The 26,975-nt window shown below is 37.7% G+C and overlaps 2 protein-coding genes and 2 non-coding genes across 4 annotated transcripts; 3 read left to right on the plus strand and 1 right to left on the minus strand.

Moving 5' to 3' along the window:
• The first annotated feature begins 6,386 nt into the window (after positions 1-6,386).
• Positions 6,387-9,516, plus strand: LOC120632837 (galanin receptor type 3). The gene is made up of 4 exons (XM_039902872.1): positions 6,387-6,505; positions 7,154-7,329; positions 8,194-8,335; positions 8,737-9,516. The coding sequence occupies exons 1-4, from the start codon at positions 6,400-6,402 to the stop codon at positions 9,411-9,413; spliced, it is 1,101 nt and encodes a 366-aa protein (XP_039758806.1). The 5' UTR covers positions 6,387-6,399; the 3' UTR covers positions 9,414-9,516.
• Positions 9,517-15,170: 5,654 nt separating this feature from the next.
• Trnah-gug lies at positions 15,171-15,242 on the minus strand. The gene has a single exon. It is a non-coding gene; the product is annotated as a tRNA-His (tRNA).
• A 6,147-nt stretch (positions 15,243-21,389) lies between these two features.
• Trnah-gug lies at positions 21,390-21,461 on the plus strand. Its single transcript has one exon. It is a non-coding gene; the product is annotated as a tRNA-His (tRNA).
• A 1,932-nt stretch (positions 21,462-23,393) lies between these two features.
• Positions 23,394-26,975, plus strand: LOC120634585. Its single transcript, XM_039905312.1, has 3 exons — positions 23,394-23,504; positions 24,105-24,192; positions 26,790-26,975. Exons 1-3 carry the CDS (start codon positions 23,402-23,404, stop codon positions 26,920-26,922), a joined length of 324 nt encoding a protein of 107 aa, XP_039761246.1. The 5' UTR covers positions 23,394-23,401; the 3' UTR covers positions 26,923-26,975.

A 26,975-nucleotide genomic window follows, 5' to 3' on the forward strand; every position in this document is an offset into this window, starting at 1 on the left:
GCGAGAAGCTGACGCGGCGGGGCTTTATTTTTTTTATAATTTTTTATCACAAGTTTTTTTGCCGGTACAAAATGTTTTTACTATTGAATTCTGACACGTTAATTATGAAGAAAGACGCTTTCACTATCAATGATGCTACAGCGGGAGTTGGTAGGTTTAAACAATACCTAATTGTAATTGCTCTTTGTTACAAAAATTTAATTGACTTGTACCTTTGTTGTTTTTGTCTCTTTTATTTATTTTTTTCTTGTGTGCAATAAAGTATTTTTGATTGATTGATTGCTCATAGTAATAATTCGAGGCACGATCGTAGACATTTCAAATACCTTGACGACCTCCCTGGCGCAATGGTGAGTGCTTTGATTTTGAGTAGGAGGTGCCGGATTCGATTCCCGGCAGGAAAAATTTGGCTATTTATAATTTCTTAATTTTCTCTGCTCTGGTCTGGTGGGAGGCCTTGGCCGTGGCTAGTTACCACCCTACAAACAAAGCTAAGCAATTCAGTGTTCCCGTGCGATTTCACGTAGAAACCAATTAGTGGTATGACTACCATACTCCATAAGAGGTTAGCCCGCTACGGTCATAGACTGCATCATCACTTGGGTCAACTTTTAGTGGTATAAAAATATCCAATACCCACACAGTTATAAGCGGTGATAGCCCAGTGGTTAGTGTTTCGGGGCGACTGAGTTCGATGCCCGTTCTCCCGAAAAAACTCTCTTTTTTCGAGGGAGGGAGGGACGAATCAAGTAAAAACTAAGACCTTTCATATCCGACATTTTTTAAATACGGCATTTGTTATAACAAGAGCAGAACCATTGCAGCAAAAACACAAAATTTGTACGGATAAAATAAACGATAAATAAAAATGTGTTCTTCGTAGCTACACAATACCCTTAGAGGCTTCCAAGATAGCGGACGCTTAAAAATTAGTAGGAAATAGTGGCACAAAGTGCCGGCGAGCTGTGGAACTCAATAACCTCGTCTAGACTCATTCTGCTATAATGGCTTTTAAACTTTTTGCTTTTCAGCAACAAATCGGGTTTTCTGACAACAGTTATGTAATAGAGCTGGGCTGAAATATAAGATGTCACTATCATCTCTAGGCTTTTAACGTCACACTGTTGGGAATTAGGCTTCTGAGGATTTTAGAGCATAGACTAACCATCACTGTTCAAGATTTCGGTCTTCTGACATTTCACAACATGATTTTTTTAACATTGCATACATTTTTTTAACATGGCACAATGGACAGCGACACTGCTGTGGGCTGGGGGTTCGATTCCCACTACTGGTAAAATGTCTGTGTGATGAACATGAATGTTTTTCAGTCTGTGGGTGTTTATCTGTATCCTATGAGTTATTATGTACATTCATAAGAAATATTCATCAGTCATCTTAGTGTGCGATGTGTGTATGTGTGTATGTGTGTAGTATATTTCGATGTGTGTATTGTCGTAGTATATTATTTATTTATTTGTTTATTTAAATATGAATAATGATAAAGAGGGCATTTATTAATTTCAACGTCGATAGAATGAGAGATATAGCTTAGTCGTAAAGAACTCAGGCTACGATTGCCAGAGGGTCGCAGGTTTGCGACCTCTGATCTGTCGGTTTCCCCCAAGTGTAGGTAAAACATTAGAATAAAAATTATAAATAACATGTCCTTTATCTTATATATCTTATCTCTTATAGAGATTGCAGTCAAGGGCTAACTTCGCGGTACATACGCAAATGCATATCGTACTCTCGACCATAGGTCCATCGAGAAACTCATATTTATTGGTTGGTGCCACATCACTCCGTTTCCCCCCAAAAAATCCGATTATCTTTTTTTTTGTCGCTTTAGACCTCATTTGACAATAAATTTGACATGGTTGTCACCGTGTATTTTTAATAAAAAAACTTTTTACCAAAACTGCCATCAATAGCCTATAATAGTCCTCCGCTGGACTAAAGGCCTCTTCCAACGGGAGATCTTACTCATAATAACCACAACGGGCAAACAGGTTAGTGATCACAGTAGATAGTAGTAGTAGTAGCACAGTGGACGCTGCTGCGCGTTATACGTTATACCTACTCCCTAAGTCGCCTCGTACGAGAACCGCGGGTTGGCGACAACTGCATTCTGATTTGCCGTCAACACACGAAACCATTGGTAGGAATGAGTCTAGTAACGAGCATTTTTCATCATCATAAATACTGTAATACGCCATCGGTGTTATACCTACACCGACTACGCTATGCAGAGAGTCGTAAAAGATTTTCAAGATGTCCAACGTTTAAAAATTTGTAGGAAATAAAAACACAAAGTGCTGGCGAGTTGTGCAATAACAGTGTCTAGACTGCTGCTGTTATAATGGCTTTTAAACTTTGTAAAGCTCTACACTTTCCGTTACAGTTCGTAGCTTTAAAGAGACAGCTGCGTTAGGAGTTGTTATTTATTTATGTTAATTATTCACCCCGTTTCAATTCAACACGTGAAAAACGTTTCTAAGACAGAAACGTTTTTTTCTTTTCTTTAGTTTGCCTCGTTTACAAATATCATAACTACACTAATCATAATTTATCTATATCAAAGCAGACAATATCTGAATATATAAATCTCCTGTCACGATGTTTGTCCCCGATGGACTCCTAAACTACTTAACCGATTTTAAATTAAATTGGCAAACCGTGAGCAGTCTGGTCCAACTTAAGAGATAGGATAGCTTAGATATCTTTAATTATTGTCGCAATTTTATTTTATTGCAAATTATTTGTCTATAATTAATTGACAGTCACATGTTATATATAAATATATATATATACTACTATACTCATTTTAGGCTTAGCGATACTGAATACTTAAAAAACAAAATCAAACGCAGACGAAGTCGCGGGCAACAGCTAATTAATTAATTATAATAATAAGTTTATGAGAAAAGAGCTGCGCGATCGATATATAAACTTAGATCAAGCAAATCCCATCGTGTCAAGTTAAAAAATATATATACACTTCAGTAGCCTCGCAAATCATTTATAATAATATAATCTTTATTAGACAAAATATTAGTATTTATAAAAAAAAAGTCGATATAATATCGACAATCGGCTTACTAGAAACGGACATAAATTTATGTCCGTTTCTAGTAAGTCGATTCTGCATATGACATATCGTCTAAGAAAAGTACAGAAATCCTTTGTGGGGATGGGTATATTAAATTAAATTAAATTAAATTAAAAATTCATTTATTTATGATCAGATTACATTGGATCAATATAGAGACGATGGAGCCGCCACGCCCACCTCCGAAACTAAAGCTATGATTATATTATGTTCTAAACCAAGTTGTTGTATGAATAAAGTATACAGTTAGTTCAGCATGCAAGAAACATAATAATTGTTGTGTGTATGTGTGCGTGTGTGCATGTGTATATGTGTGTGTGAGTAAATTAAATTAAATTAAAAATTCATTTATTTATGATCAGATTACATTGGATCAATATAGAGACGATGGAGTCAGGAACAGTTTGAAACTGCATTCCAGCCGCCACGCCCACCTCCGAAACTAAAGCTATGATTATATTATGTTCTAAATCAAGTTGTTGTATGAATAAAGTATACAGTTAGTTCAGCATGCAAGAAACATAATAATTGTTGTGTGTATGTGTGCGTGTGTGTGCATGTGTATATGTGTGTGTGATTGTGTATGATTGTTTTGAGTTGGAGTGATAATGCGAGCGTGTGCATGTGTATAAGGCGTACCGAAAGAGGTTATGAAAATATAACATTATTTAACTACTAATAGCAGTTTTTCAGTCTCTTCGTAAGAGAGTGACTGAATCCATTTGGAACATTTTTCTTTACAAATGTGAGTTGTGAGGAGTATGTTTAATAATTTGTTAGCTCTGTTGTACAGTAGACAACTTAAGAAAGGATAATGCCATTTGGAAATTGCAGTACGAACAGACTTATATGTAGCCGCCAAATCCGTTCTTCGTTTGGTTTTAATAATTGGATCGTAGGGAACTTCGGGGTGTTTAAGGTAATGTTAGATCTAGCTTCACTTAGATTTAAACAATATATTAAAAAACATTTAACGAATCGTAGTTACTACACGATTGATAAATTCCTTAACAAAAAGGCTGCTTGGAAGGAGGCCACTCCGCTCTCATCTCTCACAAAACAGAAAAGTTCTAAAGATTGTTAAAATATAAAATGGTGTTGGAAAAGAGCAATCTGCTAAGTTTCTTGGCGGCTCTACTCAATGGAATCTGAAATAAATGAATTATGATTTTTTTTTCAAACAGACTGACTTGACGTTTCAAAAGTGCTTATAAACTAGGCCTACTTAAAATAAAAGTTTTTTTTTTCATTTATTTAACATGAGTGACGTTCAAACTTAGTTTAAGTCGCCTATATAATGCCAGCTTTTCCAGCACTACTTAAATGGATAGGTGGGCACTAGGCGGGCTAACGGCTAAGTAAGTCGCAGGTATCTGCAGGAAGCAAATTATGAATATGAATTCTGTAAGAATTAACTTCAGCAGTGGATGTCCATTGATTAAAAAATTGCGATCATTTCCGTAGTTTCCCCCCGATCAATTTATTGTAGATCATTGTGGAGACAGCCTCGTTGGCCTAGTGGTTAGCTTGTTCACCTACGGATCACGAGGTACTGTATTCCAATCCCCGGTCGGACAAAATTTGCTAGGTATTGTGTTTTTTTTGTTAAAGAATTTTTAGTACTATCCCGGAGTTAGGAAATTGGCGGTGTAGACCCCGTGCATCGGAGAGCACGTTAAACTGTAGGTCCCGGTTATTATCCCTAAATTTTTACCTGTCGTTGTTAAAGCCCACCAATCAACATTGCAGCAGCGTGGTGGGTATATGCTCTAAAACCGTCCCTCCTATGAGAGAGGAGACTTCTGCCCAGCAGTGGAACGTTAATTGAACTCCAGGCCTTCCCTGCGACGCTAGGAGTTGTAGGGCAAAGGCAGATTCAATAAAAAAAATTGTCCCATATACATATACCCTTATATTTAAAGTGACAGTTAACAAACGCTGCCTTTCATAAATGTTGTTGCCACAGGAAAGTGTATTAAAAACTTTCAGGCGAATTATGAAGCATGAAACACACTGAAGCCGGGGCGGGGCGGAGGTGAAACCGAGGTGGCATGGGCCGGGACCGATATATGCCTGGGAAGTGCCCAATAGAGTTTTGGTTACTTATGTGTCTTATGTAATAGGAAATTATAAATGCAAATAAATTCTCGCCTATCGTCCTCCCTGATTACCTAAAACAGTAGAAATCTGCCCTGTATAAACGGTTTTCGCGTTCCATAAGTATAAGCACTTATGGAAAGCAAAATCCGTTTACGAATAATAACGAAAGTAATTAGTACTTTCGTTATTTTCTAAGTAAGATAGCCAAAGAAATAACCTTATAAACTCACGGTGTTTACATTATTCGTCATCTCTTTTCTAAAAAGTTAAGCAATGAAAATTTACCGTCGCAGCCCGCCCATGACTCCGTTCCGCCTTAGATTCAGTGTGTTACAAACTGTAACATACACAAGCGTAAAGTTTAACGAGTTCGTGAGGTCAGCTCGACAACAAAAACGATGTTCGTAAGCCCATGTCATAAATAGAGACATTATTGCTGATAAACTGTTTTCTACTTTTACGACATATGTTGCCTTAATGTGTGCGTAACGTTATATAATATATTATTTTTTGGACGAAATAATGTATTTATACATCGGTGGAGTTCGTTATCTAGTACGGATTGAGCAGCAGGTATATATTATACTCCTTTAAGGGACATACCTCTAAGGAGTATAATAAAAAAATATATATTTATAAACATACTACGACACATCGCCATCTAGCCCCAAAGTAAGCGTAGCTCGTGTTATGGGTACTGATGAATATTTTTATGAATAATATACATAAATACTTATAAAATACAGATAAACGCCCAGAAACTGAAAAACATGCCACTGCCAGTTAATAAACTCCGGCCTTGTAACTTCTTAATAGAAAAACATATACAAAATTTTCACCTGAAGATCAACGAGGCAATATTTATAATATATAACTATTATATTACATTATGACGGCCGATTGGCGCAGTGGGCAGCAATCCTGCTTTCTGAGTCCAAGGCTGTGGGTTCGATTCCCACAACTGGAAAATGTTTGTGTGATGAATAAGAATGCCTTTGGGTGTTTTTTGTACCTATATTATTAGTATTTCTGTATTAGTGTATATTATTCATACAAATAATTATTATCTTAGTACTCATAACATAAGGTACGCTCACTTTGGGTCTACATGGCGATGTGTGTGTTGTCGTAGTATATTTATTTATTTTTTAAATTGCTTTGTCGGCAGGACCCAGTGATGCGGCGTGATGTACGGTAACGACACCGAGGAGGTCGAGGGCGACTCCAGGGGACAGGCGCACATCGCGGCACTCTTCACGCTATATATCCTCGTCTCCATCATCGGTATTATTGGTAAGGGACACGTTTTACACTACTCCAGTCCAAAATCCTTATGACCGTTTTATACTATACCCGTGTATTTTTCAAACTCCCTACCATTTTGGCAACTTTGTCTACTAATGTTTCCGGTTCAAATAGACCGATTTAACTTTACTTTTAATTAAAAAAATCTTAATTCATTTATTTCAAGTAAGCCTAATTTATAAGCACTTTTGAAACGCCACTGTTTGCTCAGCAGCAGATTCTACCGAGAAGAGCCGACACAGTAGTTGCTCTTTTCCAACAACAACAACAACAATCAAAATTTACAATCATTTTCCACTTGCGGAAGATGATAGCGGAGCTGCTAAGTCACCTATCATTATATTATTACTAGTTTTTAACCGCGGCTTCATTCGCGTGGTAATTTGAAAAACTTTTCCAGGAGGAATAGAACACCGATTATGAATACAGAACAGTGCACTATTTCGGGACGCTTGTTCGGTAAAGGACGCACTTTTCAACTATATCTATGCCAAAAAAAAGCCGCTTGGTTAATTTGTTAGGACGTGAATGAAGTTCCTGTTGAAAGACATGCTTACGCTTACGTTTTGTCTTTCAATTGGAAACGTCTCTTACGCTATGAGATTCGGAACTTATTGAATTATGTCTCTCTTCTAGGTAATGTAAGTTTAATGGCCGCGTTAGCGTCAAGCGGTGCGTCGCGTCTACGCACGCCGCAACTTCTGAGCGCGTGTGCGGCCGACTTGCTGGTGTGTGCCGCGAGCGCTCCCCTCGCTGCGACCCGCGCTGCTAGGATACACCACTTGCCGTGCCAAGTCACGCATTATATTGAAGTGAGTTAATGTATTATGAAGAATAAGAGTTACCCACAAAGATCAGCGAGTCGCGAAGCTAAAGTGGCAATAGGCGGGGCAATAGGGGCAGCGATTGTTAGGATTTAAATTTAACCAGCGTTATAATTTCCACTTGTTTGTTATTTTTTTAATTTAATCTTATTTTTGAACGAGACCATCGGTTGTCATTCTCCGCTTGGTTAACGCCGGTAGATGCATAACGGCGGGAACCAATCAAATTGATTGGATCCTACCTGGACGGCTGTTTTTCTTCTTGGCAGGTTGGATCGATCTATAAGTTCATATTGTCATAGTTTATAAAGTAAATTAATAAAGCTGTATTTGTATGGTATGTTTATTTGCAACATTTCGTGGCCTCATCGCTATCCTACTAGTTCAGGTTATCAGTCACACTGATTAGAAACAAAATATTTTTAATTTTTCTTTACGACGTATTTTGAACAAGCTGCTAGTGTTCATTTAAATAAATAAATAAAAAAATAAACTACAGTTATATTACGATGGAAGTGCTGAAATGGCAACCCCGTTAGTCGGCCTCCAACGAGGGGGATATACGACATCAAACGAGTGGCTGGCATTCACTGAAACAAGCGGCCCAGGACTGCGGATTTTGGAACAAAAGTACTATGTCAATCAGTTGAAGTGATGACGATGATGACATTGTTTATACAAGGCATCACTTTCTAATAGTTAATATGTGAATATATGCAGCATTGTCTGCATTATATTGATTAATGAGATTATTGATAAATTAGTTAATTCTACGCATACCACAAATCATGAACATGCCTCGAGTGCGCCTGGTAAACTGTTGTAGGTTCTATTTATCAATTTGCATTACAGTCGTTCCCCGTGGCCGCGAGCACACTGTCACTGGTCGCGATGGCTGCGGATAGGTGCGGTGCGGTGCGGCGTGGACGCGGCTCGCTGTGTGCACGCGCCTTTCTTGCTGTATTCGTTGTATGGCTGGCGGCATTAATACTAGGTAAGAAATGTTTAAGTTCTTACCAGCACCGGTATAAATACGAAGTAAGAAATCTCCTAAAAGGCTTTAGTTTCCCTTCCGGTCTGAAAATGAGCCTCAGCACACACTTTTATATTTTCGAAGTTATAAGCATTTTTAATTTTAGCTATCGACATTTGCTTAAACGGTAAAGGAAAACTTCGTGAGGAAACCGGCATGCCTGAGAGTTATCTGTGACGTTCTCAAGGGCGTGTCTACATATACTTAGCCAGCGTGGGTGCCGTACCCAAGCTGGCTAAGTATCTATAGACTTCACTAAGCCTTTCTTATTCAGAGAGTTGTACAAACCTCCCGTGCCTCGGGGAGCACGTTAAGTAAGTAATTATTGTTGATTTTAAAACGCCTTTAAATTTGTTCCCCAGGTGCAATCACAGTAATAGCAACCTGCCTATCGTGCCCACCGCTAGCAGCCGCGCACGCCGTGGTCACCTACTGCATACCTGTCATAGCTGTCACCCGCTGCCACTGGGCCGTACGTGTCAAACTGACAGCTCTGTCACTGACAGCTAGAGCCGCGCACGGCGAGCTACCCTTGCCAGTTCCACTAATACAGAGGCCGTCACACGTTATCATAGTAGCGGGAGTTGGAAGAGAGAGAAGAGACGCAGTAGACGTTGGGGATGTTAGAGCAAAGAAGCTCCAGCCGAGTCTATTGGGTCCACAACCTCAAACGTCGACGTTGCGTTCGCGACGACGTTTGGGGAACGTTTTAGTCGGGATCGCTTTGGTTTTCGCGGGTTGCTGGTGCCCTCACGCTGCTATAGTGATATGCAGTGCGTTTGGTTTGAACGCACCTTTGGTGTTGAGTCAGTATGCGCTTTTGCTCGGTCACGCACATTCAGCGCTGAACGCTGCGGCTTATTGGCTGCTGAACAGACATGCGTTGACCGCTGCTTGCGCTGCATGGCGTATACCCCAACTGAGGGTTCGTGAAGAGAGGCCTTCGTCAACAAATGAAGCGGCGTTGGGAGCCTTCCATCCCCGTCTCGCACGCCCGGCTCCTTCACCCCGACCACCTCCCTCTAGCTTTCTATACTGATGTCCATCTATATACCGTTTCACAACTTATGGGTACTGTGATACATACCAGATTACCTTTGCAGTCATTCATTGCGATTGATGTAATATACCTATAAATAATAATTAAATGCTATAAATTCCTATCAATTTGTAAAATATATATTTTTTCTACAAAGAGAGTTATTAGTGAAATCTATTCTTGTTCTATTAAATTTAGATTGTATTGTATATATTGAGTAGTGGTTCTAATTAATGTAAAATTGATAAAAATTGTAATGCAATTAATTTCAGCGTGTCCACAAAGTCCTGCAATTTTATCGAAAATTGTTGTCAAAAAACTGCCTTAATACTTATCTAAATAATCTAACAACTCATACTTTTAACTGAAACTTATCCACGTTTGTGTTTCGTGTAGCTAACCTGAAATGTACACTAAGGGATTTCGAAAATTGGATGCGGTTACATTCCGTTCGAATTCTGTATTTGAGATTGGAATACCTGCTTCAAGATCACGTGTACCTATTGCTTAGAATCCGGAACGCGATCGCTAAACCTTCTGTCTGCGAAATCCCTAAAGGCTTCTATTCTAGCTTCGTTGTACAATATAAGCTCACAGTACCCGTCAGCCGTGTAACGGATAATATCTTCTAAGCTCTCTCGATCTGTGATTCCTGTCTCTCAGTGCCTCGTATAGTCTACACAAGAGCGTCTCGCACGGCGTTATAAACGTTGCCCGAGATTTTATTGTGAATATCAGTCAAGCAATAAAGTGTATAAAACTATTGTAATTGTTTTATTGAGATGTCCCATATTTTCTCTATGGTTCTTGAAAATGGGTTGATTCCATTGAATTAATATGTTACTAGTTGATTCTATCAAAATTTGTATGGAGCGCACTGACCTCTACTATTTATCTTAGACAGTCTACTGTCACATTTTTTTTAATGGTTTTTGATTCCGATTGATTTACGCCATTTTGGCGCTGTAATACGAGAATCCAAACAACTAAAATTTTAATTTCTTTAAACACTATATTATTTTGGTTCTAGAGACCTTTGTATGTTACATTCGGCACTTTAAATGTGAACAATTGTATCGGGACAGCCAGTATAGTACGGAACCAGTATCCTTGGAACGTGTCATCACCAGAAGTCAGTGATGGAGTATCCAATTAAGAAGAGCTTTTACAATATTGCCGTATATAGTGAAATTACCAAGATTTTCAGGAAACAAAAAAAAACACTGTCATATGCGAAAATCATTAAGGTTGACCCTTGGTTGATTTCTAAGAAAAAACTTTACTAACTTAACTTTTAAACGTTATAGACATCTTTACTATTCGATTTTGATATTAAAATGATAAAAGAACGGTTTATTACGGTATCTCCAAAAACTATGTTAATTTGACGTGCGCGGTATTGTAAGCTAATTGACGAAAAGCCGATGTTAACTTCATGTCATTGAAAACTTCCAAATTTTCTGAAATCCAACTGAGCTTTCTTAAATATAATAGGAATGTAGGAAGTGGCAAATTAAAAATGTATTGCAATATCGATATGTCGATATATCGGTGACATTTTCGAAAATATGTTTCTTATAATATAAGAAATTCTACTGCGTTTGGTTGTTTTAATATTCTTAAATTCTATTTATCTCATCCAATGGAAGTATGGTATTTGATAGGTTTTCCAAACATTTTTTTTTAAACATTGAATTCTGTACCTTGTTACTACGAAGCTACGAATTAATTTACGTTTAATTATAATAAAATGCTCTGCCCTTCCGTCCCCGTGTGTGCGCTGGCCCTAAAATGCTGATGTTACGGTTGTAATAAAGTTTATGAAACTTGTTTGTATCTGTTTTATTGTTGCGTCCCCTTCACCCTTTATGACGACCTCCTTTTTTGGTACTTGATAACTGATTTACTTTAATTTCCCAAATTTTAATGGCGTATTCAAAGCATTTTTTTTTATGGGAATAAATAATTAAGGCATTTGACGCGATGTGCGTGCAAGCACACCGGCAACCACGTCCTTCAGACCGGAACACAGCATTGCAACAATGCTGCTTAGCGGCAGACAAAAGCATCGCGATAGTACTTCCCCGGACGAGCTCTGTCACAAAAAACTCTACCACTACAAATTAACAATATGTTGTTGTATACAATTTTACAATAAACTACCAGTTAATATCTCGGATACTTTTTCCGTATTATTCATTTAATAATACGGAAAAAGAAAAAAAAAACATATAACAATAATATTTTGCGTGCAAAGGCGGTCTTATCGCTAAAGCGATCTCCCCGGACAACCTTTGTCCGAATGGTTTGTTAATTAACTCCAAAAAACTACTTACTATTAGTTAATACTAAAATATACTACATTAAATTCTCAAAACTACATAAATAAATATACTACGACAATACACTCAGCGCCATCTAGCTCCAAAGTAAGCGTAGCTGGTGTTATGAGTACTAAGATGACTGATGAATATTTTTTTATAAATAATATACATAAATACATATAAACACCCAGACACTGTAAAACATTAATGTTCATCACACAGACATTTTCTAATTGTGGGAATCCAACCCACGGCCTCAGACTAGACTCAGAAAGCAGGGTCGCTTCCCACTACGCCAATCGGTCGTCAAACTAATACCTATATATCATACTACTACTATGCAGTGGCGTGCATTTCATACATGCACAAAAGCGCTGCCTACCCTTACATTTTGTTTGTAAGCACGTGTTAGGATATAGGGAATTACAGCACTTTATCTATGATAAACCCGATGACTACACTAAATATATGAACAAACCATAGTTTGTATAAAGTACTGTAATTCCCTATTTCCGAACACACGCATGATGTTCTCATTGATGGATTGAGACCATCTTATGCAGCGCACTTCTTTCTTCTAGAATTAAGATCACTTATTACTTCTATAATTTAGATTGGTTAAGGCTTTGAAGCGATACAATCAAAAAAACTCACGATCGCATTTAAATAATAGCTGGATTAGGATACTTGACAACGTACATTGAGATTCGAGAGCAGCTTGAGTAATTTACAAGTAGACATTGGTGCTAGTGTAACTATAACTTTTCTATCCTAATGTCGTTCAACAAAACCGTTAGGTATGCTAGTGTGAAGGGTGTTAAACGTTGCTCGACAGTAGCGGATTCAGGAATTTTGTTTCGGAAGGGCTTGAACCATCTGTGGGTAATCTTGACATTTTGTTTGCAACCCGATAGCTTCTGAAAGTAAATGAGGTAAGGACAAGTTATTCTCAGTAAGAACTGCATTCCGAATCCGTTGTATGCTCAGATATAACTTTTCAATCGAACGTGTACGTTAGGTGGCCTATTTATATGTAAAATAAATTTATAATAATATTCGACAAGAAAAGATAAAACAGCACTTCTATGAAAGTAGGATATTTGTGTAAATTATTAATTTTAGACCTACAAAATGACTATTTATTTTATTCCATCAATATCAAGTTTAATTTGAGATATTTTAGGGGTCCGAGCCAATTGACTTGAGGGGGATAGAGTTTCATAGCTCCCTGGATCCGCTTCTGTCGCTAGAGATTTTATTGTGAATATCCGTCAAGCAATAAAGGCTATGAAACTGCTATATTTGTTTTATTACCATCACAAATGCCGGCGTAAACATGTATATACGTGTAATTATTTTCCTTTGACATAATGGTTTATGGGGTCTTACGCGTTTACGTTCAAATATAAATCTTACCTTTGATTTTTATAATAATAGGCCTTTAACAATAATAAAGAACCGAATAATTAGGTAACTTACCCACTCTATGTAATAAAAAGAGGAGATCCGTAGAAAAACCAGAGTAACCGACATAGTTCAACGAGTCGCGAATCTGGTGGCAATTGGCAGGGCATAGCTCGGAGAACTGATGGGTGTTGGGTTCCCAAGGTGTTGGAACGGTGACCTCGCACGGTTAACGCAGCGTTGGTAGACCCACGAAATGGTGGATAGATAACATCAAACGAGTCGAAGCGAGCCGCTGCACCAAAGCGGCACAAGACTGTGGTATTTGGAACTCCCTACAAACCTATGTCCAGCAATGGACGTACATACATTCGTTTGATATGATGATGCTGGTGTAAGTAGCTTATTGGGGCTTACATCTAACAAATAATAAATGTCTTAAGGACATTAATTAAATAAATTACCGGTTTTTTCCGTCGCAAAATCACAAAGAGCCATTAAAGAATAATAAAGTTTGAACGTCGAATTTATGCAAAACTTCTTAACCTCTCCGCAGGGATCCATTATGGGGGTTAATATCTTGACACACGACTTGGACCCTTTTTGGGTCATTTACCTGCAATTATGACCTCAATGGCATAGTGGGAGGTGTGTTCCCATGTACCGTGTGGTGACAGCATATGAGAATACAATTGTAACCACCCCTCCTGACTCCTCCCGTGGGTATTGTACGAGGAGACTAAGGGGAATATAGTGAAGGACGGACAGCAGCGTCTTCCGTGCTACTACTACCAATTACTGCGATCACAGACCCATCACGCCCAGTGTGGCGATAATGGATAAGCCCTCCCTTCCCGAGAGGCACTCAGTCGAATTGTGGGCTGAGTGTTGCTGTTCATGGATTTGGCTCACAAACTTTCGCATTTATAATATTAGTAGGATGGTACGCATGCATTCGATCGTTTTCCATATGCCTTGCGACTTGTTTTTATCTTTAAAGAATTATTATATTATATTATATTGAATATTAGATATTGAGATCTGATACAATGAATATTGTATCAGATCTCCATTAAAATTAGACAATACATGCTTGGTAGTACACACTGTCAAATAAAAAAAGAATTATTAAAATGGATGCAAATTTAAGGGAGATATTAAGTAAAATTCATAAAAAATTCATCCCATTTCCCGGAGGAAACTTATTGTTTATCGGGATAAAAAGTATTCTACATGTTGACCCGGGATATAAGCTAACACTATACCAAATTTTATTTAAATCCGTTCAGAAGTTTCACGCGATGCCCGGACAGACAGACAGACAGACAAGAATTAAATAAAAAATCGATACTGATTTTGGACTCAGTATCGATTATAAAGCATCCCCCGATAAAAAAATTCAAAATATATTAAATGTACAGAAATCTTCCAGTTACAGTTTAATTATAGGTATAGCTAATTATGACTTAAATTTCTAAACAATAAATTATTCTTATTGTTATCTTTTAATGATCAATTTCTTTTGAGTAGTAGTATACCTTTTTTTTTTTTTTCTTTGATGCAATTTCAACTGGTGTTAAGTAATGGTGCAATCTAAGATGGTAACGGGCTAACCTGTTACGAGTATGGCAGTTATATTTACCACATACAATATCTTCTACGCGGCGTCGTAGCGAAACACTAAATCGCTTAGCGGCACGACTTTGTCGGTAGCGTGGTAACTAGCCATGGCCAAAGCCTTCCACGGGACAAATACATTTTTGCGATTCTGTCTTCCGGTCTGAAGAATGTGGTTGCGGTGTAATTATAGGAAAAAAAGGCTTACTACCAACGCCTCAGGATGATGGGCAAACGACGGCATGTTGTAGGATGTGGTCTTGCATTCCTTTCAAGGCGATGATTTTCTACTTACCGTCTGGTGGGACAGCTGCTAGACCCATCAATTGTAAGTATCGAAAAAAAAATTTAAAAATTCAGAAAAATTTCAAGAAAATGTAAAAAATATAAGCCCCGCCGCGACAGCTGCTGCTGCCGTGACCAGGATTCGAACCTGGGTTACTACGGCCACAACGTAGGGTCCTAACCACTAGACGATCACGGCTGTCGGAGCTGGTGAGAGGTGCGGTGAAAATTCACAATGCCTCGTTATAATGAGAGCACGCCGCAATTTCAGTCAGATCAATTTTATGCTCGAACGGACACAGTAAGGCTCTATGCACACAGCACATTTGTTCTGGGAGACAATTCTGTTTTGTTTACTAGCACGCTTTAAATTTATTTATTCCGTTCAATCAATGTTTTTATATTAAGTGTGCGCTAACTTTAAAATGATTTGAATTTAGAGAACAGCTAAAAAGTTTCGTTGCTAAAATTAGTTTTTAAATCTTAAAAATTCAGTCAATCAATAATTTCGGGTAAATAACAAATAATTCAGACGCGGTACTTTACAGAGCAAGAGACTCATCTCAGAATGAGAAAGGTTTTGGCCGCAGTCTACATGTTCGTTCAATGCGGATGCTCTGACATTACATAGTATCGATATAAGGAAACGATTCTACCGGGCTTCTTTTACAGACCACAGGTACAGAACGTAACGGATTGTAACGGAATAGAAATACGTGATATTTTACAATACTGTTTTAGCGGTATGGGAATGTCGAAAACTATATAAACTATATATTCGCATTGACGGACCAATGGGCTAAGCAACACACCTTGATGCAATCAGTCCATTGCTGTAAGACGACTTTGGCTGGAAAGCGCCATTATGGCAAGAGTAATAAATATGTTTTGCCACAGAATAAAATAGAAATGTTTTAAGAAATGTAACTATTAAAACCAATATTTTTACTATGCTGTTAACCCTTTGAAGAGATCAATAAATCATCATCATCCATGTAGAAATAAGGACGACTGTAATTGGTTTATATGTGTTGTGGAAAAGTGTTGTGATAAATTTCAAAGCTCGCCAACCCGCATAGGAGCAGTGTGGTGGATCATTGCTTTTACTTTTCGCGTTGTTTCTAGATTCCTTCGTAATTAAAAAAGGATTAGTTTGAATACAGCCTTAGGTTATTTAGTTGGAAAGCAAAACTTCGGACAGATGTCGACTTGCTGCGGCGGTTAGAATGCATTGGAAATATTTCCTTTCATACAGAATAATTACGACCAACGTGTAAAAATAGCAAAGCGCGTGTTGGAACACTCATTTAACAGAGTTCCGTAGACATGCATAAAGGAAACACAAGCTTTATACGAAAAAGTTTTTAGCTTATTTAATTCATTTTAGTGCTGGGATCGACGAGATAGATCATAACATGGAGTAGGTATTGCAATAAAAACATTTTTTTTTATTTATTCAAAGACAGCCTTATCGCTTAGTAGCGACAGCCTTATCGCTTAGTAGCGATAAGGCTGCCTTTTGTATCCTACTTCCATTTAGTGTTTGTTGTGTATTGTTGTGTATAAATAAAGAGTTTAAAAAAAAAAATCACATTTCATATGTGGGCCATCAAGCAGCCTTGGCTAGCACGAACCCAGAACGGCTTGTAAGCTACGAGTTTGTTACAACTACATTCATGTAGTTATCGCCTCACAGTAATACCAAATCAGTAAATAGGAAACGCGTGAATGAACACGCAATTCGTGCATTTCAAAAATTCTTTTATGAATTTTTGTCTATTTTTATGTTTTCCTTAAACAACTAGTAGAATTGTTTTTGCAAATGCTTATGCTGTTTTATGATGTGCCTTCTGTATGTACAAATACACAGAAAAATGTTTCCAAGTTGTCTCTTTAATTGGGGACCCCTAAAAAACCCATGTTTCTAAAATGAAATAGAATATTGGTGTCCAACTCTCTGATTTGTTAATGGAAAACGTTCAGGAAATAACTTCGAACCTACAACATTCCATCCGTTATTTTCTATTTTAGGTGTCCCTGTAAACGTTTCGTTTAATCAATTACACCAGAATATGCACTGACGTAACTAAGATTAATCGTGACTCGTATGTGTACTAGAGGAAATGTGTTTGTTTGTTTGTCCTTCCTCCACGCCCTAACTAAGCAGCCAATCTACTTGATTTTTGGCATAGTGTATAGTTTAAAGGATGGAGAGTAACATAGGCTGAAAAAACGCAGACAATTGTTAGTCTGATATAAGTATAACATTTATTTATATAAGAATAAAGATTTACTTTTTACATATACTTAATTGGGTAGTTAAAAAATTGGCGTTGTCCACTCCTGTGCCTCGAATAATAGATAAAAAAAAAATACTTAAAAATTTCTAACATTATAAATGTGGAACTCCCGTTAAGAATCAAGATACCCGTGTCAGGAGGTTTCACTCTTCCATAGCAAACGAAGAAGTGAAAAGAACGAGATTAGATGAAGAACAAGAACAAGAAGTGTGTCTTGGTGTGTACATATTCTTGTTTCATTGGGAGTATGTGTGAGTGAGTGTGCATGAGATTGGTTGTGGATATGCGTTATTATTCTAAACAGAAATAGATTTAAGACGCGGCTCAATTTCTTCATAGATTAGTATTCTCCGCCATACTGTTAACATTTTCTTACATTCAAAATCGTTAACTCAATACAATGTGTAAACGAATTACCAAACAGTATTGAATGATGCATAAGTATATTTCATATTTATTTTTTCATACAAACGAATTCAAAACATTGTATGTGTTTACTTATGATAATATTGGAAATAAGAGACCGACACGCGCATAGTACCTACCTAATTAAGTGACAGGAGTGACATGATTTTAATTTTGCATGTGATGTTAGAGTTGTGTTTGATTTCTTTCAGTAAAAACTATGACAGTAGTTTACTCAAAAACTATTAGACTTTCGGTTTCACAGATAAGTCTCTGAGACAGTGCTGTGTGTAATGTGCCTTCTAAAACCTGTGAAGTATTATTTCCATTTTCATTTACACGTTGTTTATGCTCTAGACTGTGAAAGTGATTTTGATAAATCTCACGAATCGACATTTAAGCAATTTCGCTAGACACCCATCCCTTATGAGAGCGGAGGTCTGTGCCCAGCATAATCTGAAATTATAAATTCCCAAATTTCCCGATAATCGAAGCCAGTACCACTCACGCATTAGACCACTGCGCCAGAGGGGACATTCGAGCTATATATTTATAAGGTTTTACATTTCAGTCTGCGTTTCCCATACTCTAACTACATAATTTAATTTGTTATAATCCGGTACAAAACAGCTATAATACGGCTTTGCTAAAGTTAGTTCAGAAACAAAGTTACTTTAGTTTGAATTCCACCCGTTATGCCTATATTCACAAACAATAATTGTTTGATTACGTTGCTTATTTGTACGTGTTTATATAATACTAACGGTCACCCATGACTTCGGCTTCAGCATTCCGCTTACATTTAGGTTTCATACTTCTTTTATATGGAAGATATCTAAAAAAAGGGGAAGCCGGTACGTAACACATGGCACTTTAACCATCAGCAGGCCTAGCAGAGGCAGGTCACAAAAATTATATCCCCCTATTATATCCCCTAACAAGAAATTTAGTTAATGTATGGGGTGTTTATATGTATATTCTAAGTATTTGTGTACATTATTCATAAAAATATTCATCAGTCATCTTAGTACCCATAACACAAGTTACGCTTACTTTGGGGCTAGATGACGATGTGTGTATTGTCGTAGTATATTTATTTATTAAGTGGGAAGCGACCCTGCTTTCTGAGTCCACGGTCGTGGGTTCGATTCCCAATACTGGAAAACGTTTGTGTGATGAACATGAATGTTTTTCATCTGAATGGTTATCTGTATATTATAAGTATTTATGTGTATTATATTCGTAAAAAAAATGTATATATATTCATCAGCTATCTCAGTACCCATAGCACAAGCTACGCTTACAGATGGCGATTTGTGTATATGTGTATATGTTATTTAAAAATAACGTGTCCACCTGCTAAAGCACGGGAACATGTAATAGGAGAAGTTTACCCCCGTTTATTATTACACAATTATTATTTGGATATTATTTCCACTTTATGCTCTGAGAGTTGATAAAGCTGTAAGAGAAAATACATTTTTATCCTTTCCCCAGGGACATAATTGTCTACTGCTCATGTTAGCCGTGCAGTGGGTGCAAGTGAACTTCATAATTACCCTTACACCCACTGTAAGGTACTGTTAAGGTAGGAATTAAATGTAATAAATTTTAATAAATTTAAATTAAGAATAGTGTAAAAAATTTCAATAAATATAAATTTATAATAGTGTAAATAAAAAAAAAAAAAATTGTAAAAAAAGCGTGGGATGCTTGGTGTCAATAGTTATAAATATTTTATTGACAGATATGAGTAGATTGATTATTATTTTGATAATATCTTAAAAAGCACCCCATCTTATTTTTTATATTGAAAATTGGAATCTTCTCAGATTAGATTATTGTCATCGGTCCTCGATATGTCTACAAAGTTAGAATCAAATCTGATCGTTCAAAGTAGGACAAAATCGAGCTCAAAGGGGTCGGTTACATACAAACATACATACAGAAGCTAATGAAAGCGTGTTAAAGGTGCTAGAGGCCTCTCGCGAAGGGAGGGTCGGCTCCAGTGGGGTGTACTGGGTTTCTTACCAGGGTATGCATACACAAGTTGCATAAAACGGCAAAAATCCTCCTCCTATACGAGTTATTTATAAATTGTAGAGTAGGCAGTGCTTTTGTGCACCAATGAAATGCACGCCACTGGTCGGCCGATAATCACCAGGTTGGGCGCACGGGTTTTTGATCGCAGGTGATGACCGCAGTTTGATGAGTTAATGACCTTAAATTAGTGGTAACATGTTTTGTGTATGAAGGCTTCGTAAGTGCCTGTGATAAGAATTTGAATTGGTATTTTACACCACCTAAAAAAAATTAAAAACACTTACCAATTGTAATGACTTACAAACGAATTAACTACCTCGTTGTTGCAGTGGTTTAGTAGCATGGTTAAGTATGGATCATGCGGTCTTAGGTTCGAATCCAGGGTCGTGCCAAGACTTGTAAGGTATTGGGTTTTTCTGTTAAAGACTTCTCAGTACCAGCCCAGAGTCATCCCCCGTGACTCGATCGCTTCCGGTCATTATAACTACATTGTGATAATAATCGTTGAAACCCACCAAGCAGGAGCGGCGTGGTGTGTCTCTAAAAACTCTCTCTCCTAAAACCCTCTCTGCTACAAGAGAGGAGACTGCAGAAGTATTCAGCAGTGGAACGTTATAGTTTGAGGAAGGGGTAATCTAATTAACACGTGTATGTGTGTGCGTATGAAAGTGTGTGTTTTTAGGTAAAGTTTAGTGATACTTCGTAGAAAACAACATTTTCATACCCCATTCCCTTAGCCTTGTAATTATATAGGTACATAATCTGCCTGCCTTGTTCCATGGACCGATAAACGCTACTGAGAGAAGGCAGTGTACATAAATACGTATTCATATATTTATATATAAATATGTATGGTGCTTTAGTGTCTATATATATATATGTATATATATAAATATGTATGTACATTATATTATACTAGCTGTTGCCCGCGACTTCGTCAGCGTTTGATTTAGTTTTTTGGTGTGGTGTAGCCTGAGGCGTGGCCTAATGTTCCTTTACTTACTCCGGCAATCATTCCCTTCAGACCGGAACACAGTAATGCTATGCAGAAATAACTATCGCGGTTCCACGGACGAGCTTTGTCACAAAAAGCTCTTCTTCCACTAATAATGCATATACGAAATGCATATACTTTGACGGCCGATTGGCGCAGTGGGCAGCGACCCTGATTTCTGAGTCCAAGGCCGTGGGTTCGATTCCCACAACTGGAAAATGTTTGTGTGAAGAACATGAATGTTTTTCAGTGTCTTGGTGTTTATATGTATATTATAAGTATTTATGTACATTATTCATAAAAATTATTCATCAGTTATCTTAGTACCCATAATACAAGCTACGCTTACTTATTATTATTATTAATTATATACGCTGCAAACCACCGCTGCACAATACTGCCAGCGATGGTGTGCCAACGATCGCAACACGATACCAATTTTAATGGAGAGAAAGTAATGCTCTAGTTACGTCCAAACCGACTAAATATACAAGCAGCTGATTGCAAAGGTATTGATAGCAATCCTACAACATTTACTTTTGATACACTTGTAATCTGGACGATTGCAGTCGAGTTTTTGAGCGATTGCTATACAGCCCCGATAGCCGTGATCGTCTAGTGGTTAGGACCCTACGTTGTGGCCGTAGTAACCCAGGTTCGAATCCTGGTCACGGCAGCGCCAGCTGTCTCGGCGGGGCTTAGTTTTTTTTTTCGTAATTTTTATGTATATTGAAGTACCTTTTTCTGTTATATTACTCTCTGTATGACTAGCGGGAAAGCCCAGTGGGTGATTTCTCGGCTTCTCTTTCGGGGGGCCGAGTTAGAATCCCAGCATTCCCCGCACGTTTAACTTTTATAATTTACTAGCTGACCCCAGCGCCATCTGTCGGGCTGATTTGTGAATCTACACCATCCGGGTACCACCCAAACGCATACCGAAAAATTCATTCAAATCGGTCCAGCCGTCTAGGAGGAGTTCAGTGACATACACACGCACACAAGAAATATATATACAATAAAGATGTGCGGTTTAAGCATTTAAAATTTCAACAGTGATGGAAAGCATCGTAAGGAAACCTGCACGCCTGAGCGTTCTACATAATGTTCTCAAAGGTGTGTGGAGTCCACCAATCCGCACTGGGCCAGCGTGGTGGACAACGGCCTTCTCTTCGAGGGAAGAGACCCGTGCCCAGTAGTGGGCTGGTAATGAGTTAAGATGATGATAATGATGACTAGCGGTCCTCAGTGACTTCATTCGCGTGTAAGTCAACCTTAAAAGATAGGCATATGTTTATTATTTTTTCACAGCTTTAAAGGAACAACTTTGTCATACATAACTTTAACCATTTACGCATCGCACGCAGCGGAAGCTCTCACAAGGAAAAAAAAAATTTTTTTTATTTAGGAAATCATTATTGGTGCCATATGGTCTTAGCGTGATGATATAGCCTGTAGACTTCCTCGATAAATGGATCATTATTTCCTGAGATCATCACATTCAATTAAACAAACAAACTCTTCAGCTTTATATAATAGTATAAGATATAAGATTTTTTGTATATATTATGATTGGCAGTTTTCAGCCCCGTTATAAATTAAAAATAACAATAAAATTGTATTCTTTTTGTTCAATTTTTATTTATAATTATACGATATGTTTATGTGGTGTACGATAAAAGTGTATTCATTCATTCATTCAATAAATCCTGTGCAATCATGTTTTTAGAGCTCTGTTTCATATAAGCATTAAATATCACTTGTTTAAAGAAGAGACATCGTGAGGCAACCACCATGCCACCATGTACTCCGTAACGTACCTACTCAAAAGGCCTAAACCCTTCTTGTTCTGGTGGGAAACTCGTGCCCTAAACTGGGTCGGTAATGGGTTTTAAAATCATCATCATCATCATATCAACCCATTTTCGACCCACTACTCATTAATTTCTCATGCAATGTACGTAAGTGCCAGCTATGGATCTACTTCAATAAAGATATTTTTGCCTTTTGAATTTGGATCTTCACCGTATCACATGGAGCGTTTTGCTTCCTCGTTCCTAATTCGAACCGCAAAGATCTGGAATGCCGTTCCGGCTTCCGTCTTCCCCGATACCTATAATATTGGTTCCATCAAATCAAGAGTGAATAAATAAATAAATATAATAAATAAATATACTAAGACAATACACACATCGCCACCTAGCCCCAAAGTAAGCTTAGCTTGTGTTACGGGTACTAAGATGACTGATGAATATTTTTATGAATTATATATACATAAATACTTAGAAAATACATATAAATACCCAGACACTGAAAAACACTTAATGCTCATCACACAAACATTTTCCGGTTGTGGGAATCGAACCCACGGCCTTGGACTCAAAAAGCAGGGTCGCTGCCCACTGCGCCAGTCGGCCGTCATAGGCATCTCCTAGGCAAGTTCGCCCCACAGACCGAATTAACATCGGGTATGATTGCGGCAAAGTGCTAGTCTATAGATTAAATAAAAATATAGTTATGCACTGTTGAGTTTACAAGTACTTACCAAATCATAGGAGATTGACTCATAATCGATCTTACAACGAATCAATTGCGTTGCGTATATAAAGCGAGCGCGAAATGGCACTGATAACCCCTTTTTATCAAAAATCGTGCGCAATGCTCTTAGTTTGGTTGTTCATGTGTGTGGTCGGGGTGTCAGTTTATCGTGTGGAGGCACGTGGTAAGTATCAAATTAATATTATTATGAAACTAGCAGTTCATATTACTGAGGTATAAGCGAACCGAGGTATTTTGTGTGTGCAATAAACAAATTCTAAGCAATTTTTTTCTACCTTACTTTTTTTTTAAGTTAAGGACATGGCCGCGGTCCACCACACTGGCCAAGTTACTGCGGATTGATGGACTCGACACAGCATTGAGAACATGCTGGAGAACTCTCAGGCATGCAGATTTACTCACGATGTTTTCCTTTATCGTTGAAGCAAGGATTAACTACTAAGGCTATCCCCTCGGAGATCCCCTTTTTTTATTTTTTTATTGATTCGAGACTATTCTCAACAATAAGAATGTCAGCCCCATCGTTCTCTATACGAAAATTAAATTAAAATCTCTTATCTTAAATTAAAATCTAATAGCATTCTGACTACCTCTGAATAAGGTGCAACCAGGAGGTGTTCTTTGCCAAATCCCCACACCATAAACATTAATTTTAAAGTGACATATTAATTGTTCCCCCATTGCTCTATTCCGAACACACTCCCCCAATAAAATGCAGGAACCTTTTCGTAGTTAATTTTAAAGTTAACCCCTTTTTTTTAAGTAACCGCGGAAATATGCCAAGTGAAGCCGCAAGAGAAGCATTGCCTTATTGAATGGACTGTGCGAGACAGATGGCCACACCAGGAGCGGTAAATATCCTTTAAATTAAGTATGATATTACCATCATGTCGTTTTTAATTTACATTATCGCCATTATCGGAAGGGTGATTATAAATAAATAAATGTACTACGACAATACACACATCGCCGTCAAGCCCCAAAGTAAGCGTAGCTTGTGTTATGGGTACTACGATGACTGATAAATATTTTTATGAATAATATACATAGAATTCTTATAATATACAGATAAACGCCCAGACACTGAAAAACATTCATGTTCATCACACAAACATTCTCCAGCAGTGGAAATCGAACCCACGGCCTTTGACTCAGAAAGCAGGGTCGCTGCAAACTGCGCCAATGGGCCGTCAAAGCGCATGCGCATTATCACTGGTTTTCTACGGGCGTAAATCGTGAAGGGCGTTTTTGCCGGTGTAATTACAGGCACATAATTTACGTAGGCTTAGCACCTACGCCTCAAATTGATGGACACCAGTGGCGTGCATAGAGGGTATGCACAAAGTAAAATGAGTTATATTCATCCAGTACGTATTATAAAAACTTAAGGGGTTGGCTTTTTATAACTCTTACAATGCCTATCCTTAAATTATTTATAAATCGTACTGGAGATTTTTATCATTCTATATAATCTGCATACCCTGTGCATACCCTCTATGCACGCCACTGTATGGCAGGCAGTGCTTTCGTGCATGTTTTTTTCTTTTTTTTATTAACGATAGGCCAGTGATTGACGACAAACACCTACGCAGGTGGGGCATCGGCGTGGTCCGTCAAATATTACTATAAAAAAAAACGTGTGTGTACTTATGTACACGCGTTAGAAGTTACACTCCTTTGGCGTCACAAGATGAAAAAAAAGTATATTTTTTTTTTAAATTTCATCTTTCGAAAATATATTTCTTTAATTATATAGAAATAAAGTTTATTTAGATATCACAAAAAATATATTTCTTTAATTACATAGAAATAAATTTTTGTGATATCTAAATAAACTTTATTTAACCAACTAAATAACTAACTGATAATGCGTTATAATAAAACTTTCAATGTATTGAATACCTTTTTCTACATACGTAGAATAAGGCGAAAAGATTTTTAATTTTCATCTTGTCATTATCGGACAACCAACATTAAAATTTGAGATTTATGTACAATTGAATCAATTGAACCACCTGGAATGCGCCCGCAGACTTTGACAATTGAAAGTGTACGCTGTCAAACCTTGCAACTATCGGCTATGGAGGGTAGAGGTAAGGAGAGTCATCTTATATGGGAGAAAAGTTGAAAAAGTGTCCAGTGTATGCGCTAAATAACAGTTCAAAAATCCTCCACAATGGCGCTGGTGGATGCACAGGGTATGGTATGAATGTAGCAATCGTAGATGATTTAAAGTATGCCGAGTTAAAAAAATTAATGTCATTATCGACTAAAGTAGTTAATTATTGAGAATTTCAACTACTTACTTCTACTACTTAAAATATAACCTTACTTCCTTGTATCTCCATACTTCCTTGTTTATTTTTCAAGCCTACTCTAACAATATTTATATTTGGCGCTTCTTTTAAGAGTTACCCTGATGCAAATGTGGCGCCATCCTAATTTAATACATTCTGACGACACTTTTTCATATACACAGATGACTCTCCTTACCTCTACCCTCCATACTATCGGCTTACCTTGCTTCAGGGTATCGGTTTTTGTGACGATGTGCGCGCGCATCGTAATAATTTACCATCAGCATTATTCCCTAACGCGCCGCCAAATCCACCACGCTAGGCAAATGCGGTTAGGTAGACTTGACGCAGAATATTTGGCCTTCACCTTCGTTAGTTTCTTTAAATAAAAGGTAATTTCATAAATTGCTGATTAAGCTGCTCATAGACATGAACAGGAGAACCGCTAATATGTTTGCAGTTTTTAAGGAATTTGTTTATATCGGCTGGTAGATGCTTCCTCTCTGACGAGAGAAGCTTTTGGACCATAGATTCGAGTGCGGATTGGTCACCCCTTGAAGAACGCCAAACAATCGTTTGAAGAGCCCTATAGCTAGCCTAGCCCTATATTCATAGAGTTCTATTTTGTGATCGCCATTTAAATCTAGTTTTCGTGAGATGCTGCTACGACTTCATTAACAATCCTCCATCTCAAGTTACTTGTGAAATTATTTTACTTCTGTAACATTGCCGTAAAGTCAAACCGCAAACAGATCTTCGGCAATGTACCCTCGTACGTTCCTCTCCAAAACCGGACCTTTTATTGTACACCACAGAAGTTCATTTACAATAGGAGATGGTGACTTTACAGGGAAAGTCGGGGCGTATAACCAATTAAGCTCAATTTTCATACTATATCATGGAATTCCGCAAAGTGACGCCTGTCCAATAAGGCAGATGTAGCTACAGATGGGACGCGTTTGCTTAGAATATGGCTATGCACTTTTGTTTTAAAGATACCCAGGTTGTAAGATTTAAGAAACACAGAACTCTGAAAGGTTCAAACTCCTTTCAAATCCCAGGTAATAACCGATAAGCTTTCGGTCACGATTTCCAAAACTGTTGGGGTTTATTTATGAAATTGTTATACGAGTATGTATATGTCGTTTTAGATGGGTTTACGATTGGCGCCGAAGAAACTGCCACACTATCCGCTGGGCCGACCACTGCGGGGCTCCCAAACCAGATACCAACAACTTTGCTACGGAGGCTGAATGCAACAACGAATGTTCCGGATGGGCATGATATATAAAATTAGAAACAAAATAAAACAACACACAAGGGTTATTCTTATTATC

Source organism: Pararge aegeria, chromosome 2 (assembly GCF_905163445.1).
Source record: "Pararge aegeria chromosome 2, ilParAegt1.1, whole genome shotgun sequence".
NCBI lineage: Eukaryota > Metazoa > Arthropoda > Insecta > Lepidoptera > Nymphalidae > Pararge > Pararge aegeria.

Coding starts and splice junctions, on each gene's coding strand:
- LOC120632837 (XM_039902872.1), top strand. CDS start 6,400: ATGTACGGTAACGACACCGAGGAGGTCGAGGGCGACTCCAGGGGACAG. Junction 6,506..7,153: donor CTCCATCATCGGTATTATTG/GTAAGGGACACG, acceptor TCTCTCTTCTAG/GTAATGTAAGTTTAATGGCC. Junction 7,330..8,193: donor AAGTCACGCATTATATTGAA/GTGAGTTAATGT, acceptor TTTGCATTACAG/TCGTTCCCCGTGGCCGCGAG.
- LOC120634585 (XM_039905312.1), top strand. CDS start 23,402: ATGGCACTGATAACCCCTTTTTATCAAAAATCGTGCGCAATGCTCTTA. Junction 23,505..24,104: donor TTATCGTGTGGAGGCACGTG/GTAAGTATCAAA, acceptor CTTTTTTTTAAG/TAACCGCGGAAATATGCCAA. Junction 24,193..26,789: donor AGATGGCCACACCAGGAGCG/GTAAATATCCTT, acceptor ATGTCGTTTTAG/ATGGGTTTACGATTGGCGCC.